This window comes from Coturnix japonica, chromosome 6, assembly GCF_001577835.2.
Source record: "Coturnix japonica isolate 7356 chromosome 6, Coturnix japonica 2.1, whole genome shotgun sequence".
Classification (NCBI taxonomy): domain Eukaryota; kingdom Metazoa; phylum Chordata; class Aves; order Galliformes; family Phasianidae; genus Coturnix; species Coturnix japonica.
The window spans coordinates 9,759,884-9,770,439 of record NC_029521.1 but is presented as its reverse complement, the minus strand read 5'-3'; the positions used below and the strand labels follow the sequence as shown (position 1 = coordinate 9,770,439).

General features: G+C 41.7%; 2 protein-coding genes across 6 annotated transcripts in view; both read right to left on the bottom strand.

Annotated features, from left to right (window-relative positions):
• OIT3 (oncoprotein induced transcript 3) overlaps window positions 1-3,388 on the bottom strand; it is a 30,621-nt gene extending 27,233 nt beyond the window's left edge. The window contains exons 1-3 of one of the 3 annotated variants that reach the window (XM_015866284.2): window positions 3,267-3,388; window positions 1,461-1,525; window positions 247-399 (exon numbers count right to left, since the gene is read on the bottom strand). The gene's annotated coding sequence lies outside the window, so the exon portion shown is untranslated. Of the gene's footprint in view, window positions 1-246; window positions 400-1,460; window positions 1,526-3,258 lie in introns of all 3 variants that reach the window. The other 2 variants (XM_015866286.2, XM_015866283.2) reach the window with 2 other exon arrangements.
• Window positions 3,389-3,485: 97 nt separating this feature from the next.
• Window positions 3,486-10,556, bottom strand: part of MCU (mitochondrial calcium uniporter) — a 78,022-nt gene continuing 70,951 nt past the window's right edge. For 2 of the 3 annotated variants that reach the window (XM_015866300.1, XM_015866301.1), the window contains exons 5-8: window positions 8,728-8,888; window positions 8,058-8,261; window positions 6,534-6,650; window positions 3,486-5,508 (exon numbers count right to left, since the gene is read on the bottom strand). In XM_015866300.1, the coding sequence (XP_015721786.1) occupies window positions 5,374-5,508; window positions 6,534-6,650; window positions 8,058-8,261; window positions 8,728-8,888 (617 nt within the window). In that variant the 3' untranslated portion in view covers window positions 3,486-5,373. Of the gene's footprint in view, window positions 5,513-6,533; window positions 6,651-8,057; window positions 8,262-8,727; window positions 8,889-10,556 lie in introns of all 3 variants that reach the window. The other variant, XM_015866303.1, reaches the window with a different exon arrangement.

The following is a 10,556-nucleotide window of genomic DNA, read 5'->3' as shown; positions in this document are numbered from 1 at the left end:
AATGTGGCACAGCAATGCAGTTTACATTTACAATTCCATTAAAAAAAAAAAAAAAACAAAAAAAAAACCCAAAAAACAACACAACACAATACAGAGTAGATCAAGTAAACTGCTCCACTAGTTTAGAAAGGCAAGGGAAGCTTGGCCAGCTTTACTTGACAGATGCAAGTACAATGATCCAACAGCCAACCCACAAACCAACAACAGTGTAATAAGTTACAGAGAAGAGATCATCATCATGACTACCTGCCAGGTGGAAGAATTACAGGGTCAAAGAAAATGCGTTTCTTCTCTGGTCTTCAAGAAAGAGGTCAGGAACATCTCTGGAGCCTTGCAGACATGACAAAATGGAATCTCAAATTTCTCCAGACAATTTTAAACTTGTTTATTTGAAAGGTCCTTCACAGAAAATGAGAAGAGAAATTGAAAGCAAATAAACAATAAAACTGGTAGAAAAAGAGGCATCAGAACATTGCAAGATACTGCTATTTGTACTTCATGAGGTCTTAAGAACACAGTGTTGCATTAAGACAGTAACACTGTCAGCACTTAAAATTGTGTCAGTGGGACAGGAACATGCTAGAGAATCGCAGAAGCACCAAGGCTGGACCTCTGAGATCATCCAGTCCAACAGTCCATCTATCATCAATATTTTCCACTGAACTACGTCCTTCAGAACAACATGTCCTAAACATGTCCTAAACACCTTTATGGACGGTGACTCTTCCACCTCCCTGGGCAGCCCATTCCAGTACCTGACCACTCTCTCAGAGAAGTACTATTTCCTAACATCCCACCTGATGTGCACCTCAAGTGCAACTTGAGGCCATTCCCTCTTGCACTATATTGCTAGTTACACAGAAGAGGTTGATCCCCACCTTACCACAACCTCCTTTTGAATAGTTGCAGACAGCAATAAGGTCTCCCCTGCAGCTCCTCTTCCCCAGACTAAGAAATCCCAGTTTCCTCAGCTAAAGCCTGTGCTCCAGACCCTTCAAAGCTTTGCTGCCCTTCTCTGAACATGCTCCAGGGCCTCCATGACTTTCCTGTAGCAACTGGCCCAAAACTGAGCACAGCACTCAAGGTGCAGCCTCACCAGAGCTGAGTACAGAGGCACAATCACCTCCTGCTCCTACTGACTGCACCATTTCTGATACAAGCCAGGATACCACCAGCCTTCTTGGCCACCTGGGTACACTGCTGACTCATGTTCAGCTGAGCATCGACCAACACGCCCAAGTCTGTTTCCTCTACACAGTCTTCCAGTCACTCTACCCCAAGCCTCTACTGTTGTCTGAGGCTCTTATGGCCAAAGGACAGGACGTGGCACTTGGTCTTGTTGAACCTCACCCCATTAGCCTCAGCCCAGCGACCCAGCCTGTCCAGATCATTCTGTAGGCCCTTCCTACCCCCAGGCAGATCAACACTTCCTGCCAACTCAGTGTCATCTGCAAACTTACTGAGGGTGCACTCAATGCCTTCATCCAGGTCATCAATAAAAATGGACAGGTCCCAGTACCAATCCCTGAGGAAGAAGACAACTTGTGACTGGTTGTCAGCTGGCATTAACTCCATTCACCATCACTTTCTGAGCCTAGACTTCCAGCCAGTTTTTTACCCAGCAAAGAGTGTACCCATCCAAGCCATGGGCTGCCAGCTTCTCCAGAAATCACAGGAGTCGGAAGGGACATCTGGAGATCATTGAGTCAAACCTCCTGCTAAAGCAGGCTCCCTACAGTAGGTCACACAGGAAAGCATCCAGGCAGGTCTTGAATACCCTCAGAGAAGGGACTCCACAGGCTATCCAGGCAGTCTGTTCCAGTGTACCATCACCCTCACAGTAAATATTTTTTTTCCATGTTTGTATGAAACTTCAGGTGTTCCCATGTTTGCCTTGTTCTGTCACCACACATCACTGAATGGCCTCATCCATTTGTCTCCTGCATGTCAGGTATTTCTAAACAAAGACAGTATCACCTTTCATTTCTCACTGAACAGTCCCAGGTCTCTCAGTGCTTCCTCATATAGGAGATGCTCCAGACTCTCAAATCCTCCCAGAGTAGTACCATTAGCAAACTTGCCAAGGAAGTACTCTATCCTTTCTTTGATCTAGGTCATTGAATATGATGTTCAACATGACTGGGTCCAATATCAACCCCTGGGGAACACCGCTAGTTGCTGCAACCAGCTAAATTCTGAACCACTGATCAGAACCCTCAGAGCTCTGCCAGTCAGCCAGTTCTCAATCATCTGTCTTTTAGGCTTGAAATAGCTACTACAAAACACTTTGATGGTGTCAGTTCCCAACAGTATAAAGGAGAAGAAACATACATCAACTCCTTTAACATTAGTATTCAACAGCAATTAACGTAGAAACACCGTGTTTTGAGTTAAAGGTGTGCATTGTCACTCCCAGCAGAGACCACAAATGCAGCAGTGTCTGGACATGCAAGACAGCAAGTTTCCAGACCAGCCCATATTTCAGGATATGCTTATAGACTCTTACTTTATTCTTCCTTCCCCCATATCATCTGTAGAACAACATCTAAATATGTACAGGACATCTATGTATGTAACTTTGTGACAGGATTTTCTTGGTTTCAAAATAGGGATTTTGGTGTTAAGTGTCAAAACCTTCAGTTCTTCTGGATGACAACCTGGATGCATTCTTACACAATTGTTCTGAGCTGTTTGCCACCACATGGCAGCAGACAAGGGCTGCTTGGAGGAGAAGGGTTTGCCAGCACTGCTGAACTAAATTTCAGCAGTGTTTAAAGGCAGCTCACCGTTGTTAACAGCCTCTAGTCCCTCATCTCTGACTTTAAAAGCAGACAAGAGATGTCACTGTTGGAAAAGTTGACAATCATGAAAATTTACAGTCAGACACGATAAAAATCTTCTGGCACTGAATGTCCCATTCTAATGTTTTATAAAGTTAGGATTAAGTACACGGTCTGCCGATACATAAACTTAATGAATTAAAGATATATCACTGTGACTAATCAGACTAATCACAGCTATCAAAGGGCTCAGTATGGAAGGAATATGAGCTTAAAACTTGAACTTTCATTTGAAACAGCATTTGAATGCACTACAGAAATATGCTCGGCATGTTTTAGGTTGCTGGGTGTTACTCATACATATTCTTATTCAGCAACCTGTCACATGTCTCCAAATGTTGTTAGCCTCCACAGGGAACTACTATGCTGGTCAAACAAAGGTAGCCACCTTTGTTAGACCAAACATCTCTACTTCTACCTCACCACCTCGATTGCTCTTGAGATCCCTGTGTTATGCAGTTAGGTATGGCAGCAAGATCTCCATCCAAGCTTCTTCGGGAAAGCTATTATCTGCACCACGTGGCCTCAGTGATGTTAAGGTCAGGAAGAAACCACCTAAACAAAGAGAAATGGAGGAAACTCAGGAGATGGCTGCCACACGTGCAATATAAAGCTGGGGAAAGTGATATTATTCAAGAGCACCAATTCAAAAATTGAATAGTTATTTATTGTTCCGGAAGTACATTGCTCTTTTATACATATTTCATAAATGATACAGGATTTTACACATTTTCAGGTTTGTTTTTTTGTGTGTGTGTGTGTGTTTTGTGTTTTCTTAAAGAAGGACTTTTCTCCATGCTCCCTCCCTCATCCCAAACACACACCATGGATTCAGCTACAGGATTGTGTTCATTATTTTTCCCCTTTAAAACTCATCACACAAACAAGATATAACAGATAAAAAATAATCTCACGATGTAATTAAACTGAAAGACAGAGGAAAGGGGGAAGGGAGAAAAAAAACTAGAAACATGCACCCACATTCGGTCCAACATGCCATTGAGTGAGAAGAGGCAGCAATCCCAGCTGTATTTCCACATCTGCAAGGCACCTGGCATCTGCTTAACATGATTTATGTTTGTCTGTTGTTGTTTTTTTTTGTTTGTTTGTTTTTAAACACAGTTCTCAAAAAAAGAAACAACCAAAAACTGAAGCCTCTTTCCATGGCACAGTGAGGAACAGTAGTGAAATTTCAAAAAAGCAGCAGGTTTTTCTGTATATAAAGCTTAGTGCCCTTCTCCCACCTTCATCCTGTCTCCACAGTACTTATCAGCAGGATGCTAAAGAGACTGACTGGCTTTTAATGAAGATGCGTCCTATCTGCTTAGAAATCAGCCAGCCTTGGCTAAAGAGAGGGCAATGGGTTGACTTTCCTTCCTCCCATTTCTTTTATCTAAGAACCAGAGATGTCATTATCCATCCCTATGAAATCATGACCTGCGGGTGCAAAGGTCATTTAAAGCTACTTAACTAGGGGAAAGTGCTGGAGAACTGAAGCAGTTGTGTGTCTTGCACTGTAAAAGCCCAGGGCTTTCAGAAAGCCTTTGGGCAAGGAAAATGCTTTGACCATGAGACCTTTCATTCCATTATACAGTCAAATATCAAGTCTAATTATATCACATTCCAAAACTGTACAGCTAAGCAAGAGTCATGATTCTGAGATAGTTTCATAATCCCTCAAACCTTCATAATTCCGTAGTCCAGGTTGCTATCAGATTTGGTGTAAGAAGAGGGGAATCTTCCTCCCTTAAGACTGAATATAATAATTTTCATGCAGTGCTGCCATTTATTTCTTGAAGGAGCTCAAGGGCATTAGGACACAAATTTATATAGTTACTATGGAATATTCCAAAATATCAATCATCAAATGTCCAAAAGAGAACTTGTTCCTTCTCTCACTTAGCTCACAATCAGTCTGTGCTACAAATAAGCAAAGGAGAAAGTCGATGGAGCACATAGGATAGGGCTGGGGAGGGAAAGCTCACGGTTTTCCAGTAGAAAGCAGTCTTGTAGTAACTTTATAAAAGAGACCAGGTCTGATCAGAAGTGTGCGTGTTAATGGCGGTGGAGCGCAAGTTCTGATCACCAGCCATAGCTCCAGGTGGCTTGGATTCTTTGTTCTTTTTTTTCCCTTTCATTTTTTGTTAAGAAAGAAAGAGAGAACTGAATCAGGTAAAGGAAACTTAAAAAAGCTAAGCAGGCTGCTGGTGTCTTATCAAGAGGCAGACTGCAGAGCTGGAAGAAGACATCCCTACCCCAGCATTACATTCTTTTCATGAACCCCCCCCCAATCCTGTATTTGTACACAATTGCCATTCACACAGTTTTAAATATGACTATTTGCCAAGCCCTTTTCAGAAGTAACATTCCACAATGCCCCATCTTCAAATTTAAGAGGTTTCCCCTTACAGTCCTTTATCTTGATTAAAGGCTAAAAAAAAAAACAAAAAAAAAAACAAAACAAAAAAAACCAACCAACCAAAAACCCTCCACCCACACACCACCTCCCAGCTTCCACCTGCAATGCTTTAATTTAAAAGGCAAGAGCTATGAACAGGTTTTTTTTTTGCCAGAGTTCAGAGCTTCTTTGCTGATCAGTCCTTTTCATCAATTTGCTGGATGGGCAGGTGAACCTGCAGTGGATCTCGAAGCCTCTTAAGGTCCAATTCTGCCTAAAAGTAAAATAAAAATGATAAAGAAGAGGCTCCCAATACAACCTTCCCCGACCCCAAGCCCCTTTCCAAATTGGAAATTATTTCTGTATTTCCTCATTTTCCGTGCCCAGAAGGGCGCTGTACTTCTATGAACTTTATAATATGCAACCGCTTCACAAGGAATATAGTAGGAAAGAACTGATTGTCTTGGGTTTTTATTTTTTTAATTTTCTTTAAAAGAGCTAGATTATTGGGAATGGCCAAGACTATCAGTATTGAATAGCATAAGAAAACCTTCAGTCTTTCACATGGTCTCGCTCTGATCTTTCCCTGCTCTTCACACAGCTCCTCCTCCAAAAAGAGGGATAATGCATCTTGCCTTGGATGTCATTTCCAGAGCCTGAGAGTAAACAGTGATACTGATGAATGAGAAAGTGGTAGCTCTGCTTTTCCTCTCATGCCTTTTTTAATAGAAAGTCTCTTCTTTAATAGAAAGCCTCTCAAAAATGAGGAGAAATACCTTAACTCTTCTGTTTATCAGATCCCACACTAGGATCAGTCTGCTACAAGTATCTTACCCTACAAGAAATTTGCCACCACTTCTAACAATGAAGCTTTCTTGAGCAGTATTTTCCAGGTCTACAACTCAGTGCATTGAATTGGTGTGTGAAAAAGAAACAAACTGAATGGATGCAAGTTTTCAGCCCTCGCTAAATCCGTGTTGTATGTAAGAACTGAGAAAAAAGCAACTCTTGAATTAGGCTCCTTTGAGGCATGAAGTGCCTGAAGCAACACAAAATTTGCTAGCAACGTCTAAAAAGGCCCTTACAGGCAGATACAAGGAACTGTTTCATGTTGATTTACACTTCTAGCCGTTCTATTCCTGGGCACATCAAAGCTAATTCAGTGATTGCACTGGAGCTGTGACAAGAAAATAGGCTGAAAAGCTAAGAACCATTCCTGTTTGAGGTGCATCTATTAATAGCAGATGAACTCACAAGAAGTAATTTGCCTTATCTATGGGAAAAACTCTTATTACCTGAGCAATAGCATCCTTGAGTTGATTGTATTTCTCTAGATCAAATCGTGACTTTTTGGCTCCTTTATGGAAAAATAGTAAGTACTGTCTGTCTCTTGCATCTGGATAAACATATTCCTAAAACAAAAACAAACAAATAAAAAAAAGAAGGTAGGAATAAAGCACTACAACACAGGATACTATTAGTACAGCACATATCAGATGTTTTTCGGACGTTAGCTTCTGATGATTAAAGCACAAAACCAGACTGCATTGACCAAGCGCTCTGCCAGTGTGGTGGGGTGACCCCAGCTGGTAGCTAAGTTCCCACCCAGTCACTTCTCCACCTCTTCAGCAGAATCACTGAAAGGATCGGGAGGACAAAAGGCAAAAACAGGAGTCCAATACCACAGTTTTTCTAGGAATGCTCTACTGCAAGAAGTCACAACTTTTTGGAGCACAGATAACCCTGAGCAGCAGAGCTGTTAGCACCAAATCCCACAGAGCCTCAACACAGACCTGCCTGCTGAAATTAACTTTCCCTTGCACTGGGATATCACACAGCTTCCATCTGGTATGCATGCAATGATCAGGCTGTCAGGTAGAAAAAAAGCTGTTTTCAGACTTCTGAAACAATGAGGTTTCAAGTCTGGCAAAAAAGGTACTAGTTGATACAGATGACAATGTTTTCTGCCATGTTTGAACTCAGCATGTTAAGTTACAACTGTACTTGACAATAAATGTTGTGACAAGGGTGAATGCATTCAGCCCCTCAAGTGACACAGCAGAGCCTGGGACACTGTGCTGGAATACAGAATCTACTCTAGTGATCTTGCAACAGCAGAATCTCCCTCATTACTTAAGTGGGATTATTTCACGAATTATTCACAGGAATGGTGAGACAACCACATGATAGAAATCTCCACAGAGAGTCTGTCACAAATGCAAGAACACAGAAAAGCATAGCTCTGCTTTGTGCAAGGGTTTTGCAATATTGGAACAGGTCTAGTTTTTGAAGAGACTGAGCCTGCTATTCAGTTAATCTGGAACTGCACCAAGAAGCAAGCAGTCAAATGCATCTGCTTCATTTAGTTAGAAGGCCAGATCTGTGAGACGCCTGAACAAAAGGCATTTCTAAAATGATTTTTGAGCCTTTCTCGTCTCTTCAGAAAATGTTAACAACTCATGCTGGAGATGTTTTCTTCTCTGAAACTCAGAAGGTATCACAGATTATTTGGGCTGGTAAATCACAACACTTACAGGCCCTGGTGCAAGTCAGTGTGTGCACACACATGCAGAAACTGCTGTCTGTCAATGAATGAACCTGTATTGCTGAAGCGATTAGAAGATGCACATGAATGTTTATGGTTAGATAGCCAGGAAATGTGTGAGGACCAGAACCAGAAAACCCCACATCATAAGCTACAACAGTGTTAGGAAGAAGCAAAGAAACTTCCAGAGGGCATGGTTTTGCTATTTTCCCAGGGAATAGAGCGCAAATAAAGTCTTAAATTGAAGCATCAATGTCAGCACAACAAGTCCTACCTGGCGAGTCATTACGAAATAAGCATACATTGCCATGGCACTACCATAGGTGATGAAATAGGTGACTGGTTCCATAATGTCCCAAGAGTACTCCCACCAGGTGAGGCGGGCCAGAATCCCAAACTGAGTGGCCATGTAGGCCAGCCCTCCCCACAACACCAAGGTTGTCCTCTTCTCTGCTTTCCTACTGAGCTCCAGTCTTACCTGCAGAAAACAGAAGCACATGCCTTGTATTCTCAAAAAAGAGTTGATATCATTAAGAGATAACGTAAAAATAACACATCCGTATTTAATGTTACATTGTGACATAACTGAGTCGAGGTTACATAGACAACTTTAGGCTTCTTTTCCATCACTATCTCACAGTCATCCTTATTTTACTCAGAGTATATTTTGGACACTTTGCAAAGGTTCTTCTTTCTCTATGTTCAGAAATGTTCTGTTGAACAAGAGTCCCAGCCTACAGTAACAGGTTCATTTCTTATTACAGAGAAAGGAAACAATATTTCTGCAGAGATCAGAAACAGATATGGCTTGGTACACAAAAAGTGGCAAATTTTCCTTGAGTGATTTAAAAACTATTTGAAGCATGTTAGGGCTTAATAAAAACATAGAAATAAATGAAGCATGCACTTGGAGGATAAGTAAAATACCATGAGAAGCTTCTCACTTTTTCTAGTGGTGCTAGCTGCTCCTTCAGTTCCTCTAGTCTCCCTATCAGCTCCTTCTCTTTGTTCAGTTGGTGCTCCTCGATGCACAAGGCAGTGTACAACTGCTGAACCAATGTCTTGACATCATTCAGCGTGGTTGCGTTCTCATGGCTTAAGAGCTCTAGGAAAGAAGAAGACTTCTTTTGTGTGCATTTACCCACAGGACTCCTTACACACTCTTCAGAAACTGCTATTATTCTGAGGAGGAAGCGTTTGAAACAATCTTTTCAGCACAAAAGCTTTTGGAAGAACTCCAGCACACTAAGACAGTGCAACATCTTTAAAAGTAAATTAGGCTTTATTACTGGATATTCCTGAAGTTGGAGAACACAAAGAAGATGTATGCTAGTAGACTGCCAGAGATCAACAGCTGCTTTAGATCTGTAGCTGTATGCAAGACTCAAAGACAAATGAACCACTAGTACGATCCCCTGAACCAGCTGTCAAGAAACAGACAGAATTCAGACTGCAGATCATCAGCTGTACTCACAGACAGTGGCAGCCATTGGTCTTAGGTTAGCAGCTCCAGAACATGCAGTCATAAAATTACTTCAAGTACTGATGCCTGGAACAGTGGGACAAACCCACTGTTGAGCTGCCTAAGGGTAATGAAAGCTTCCCTCACTTCATTTAAGAGAGCAACATGGCTGCTAACCGGAACAGGCTGTAATCCTGTACTTCAGTACAGAAAGGATTCCTAGAGGAAACCAGATTACAAAGAAGTTGCAACTAGTGGTACTGAATTACATACTCCATATGGAAAAACTAAGTCTGAAGCAAAAAATCTCAACATTGACTAATTGACATTGAGCCTTATGTTGTCTTAAGTACCATTTTATCAACACAAAAAACACAACTAAAAGAAAATCTGTAGCAACTCACATTCAGGGAAAGGTAGACTTGGGCTGTACTTGAACAACAAATGGAAGAGTTCTGACTCCTAACAGCTCGAGCTTTAACACTAGTATACCCAGAGAAAGAAATGTGCCAAGGCAAATGGTAGGCAAACAACATCCACTCTCATCTAAGCATCTTCTATACCACTATGAAGAAAAAGAACCTTTGCAACCTTATGAAGCCCTCATTAAGAGCTCCTTAGTATTTAAAGGTACCCTGTCCCGGCATTTACATTTCAATACATACAGGGTGATTTTGTTAAAATGGAAAAGCAATATCTAGGAAGTTAAATAGGCTGAATCTCAGCCTATTTACAGACACAATCACTTTAATACAAGATAACTATAGAAATCTCCTAGGCAAATGAATCAGAGGCAGCAATTTCTTGTAACCTAGGTGATCCCTGATCTCACCTTCCAGCATGCTGTGGGTATAACATAAAAACAAGTTAACCAAGTTGATATCAGCTCCTTAACACAGGTTTGGCTCTCTCCAGTGGTAGCCAAGTGGGACACATGAATTGGCTTGCCCTGGGACAACAGTTTCTTTAGTGCAGAAGGAGACACACTGTTTGCATTCTCGTTTCATTGTAGCAAAACTGACAGACAAGACAGCTAGGAAACTATGTCTTGTTCAAATTCTCACTTCACTTCTCTGGCTTATGAAGTCTTAAGTGTGCAAAGACACTACATCCAGGATACAGTGCACAGGGGGTTAACAGAGAAGAGAGCAACAGTCTTTGTGTGGTTCAACAAGTGAGTTAAACACCCAAGTCTTCGCGAAAAGTTTTCTTACAGTGGTTTTAAGGAGACTGGAGAAAAACACCTCAAGCAGAGGTCAGCCTAACTCACGCACATAGGACAGAACTGGCACCGCATCCAATGCTGCACTC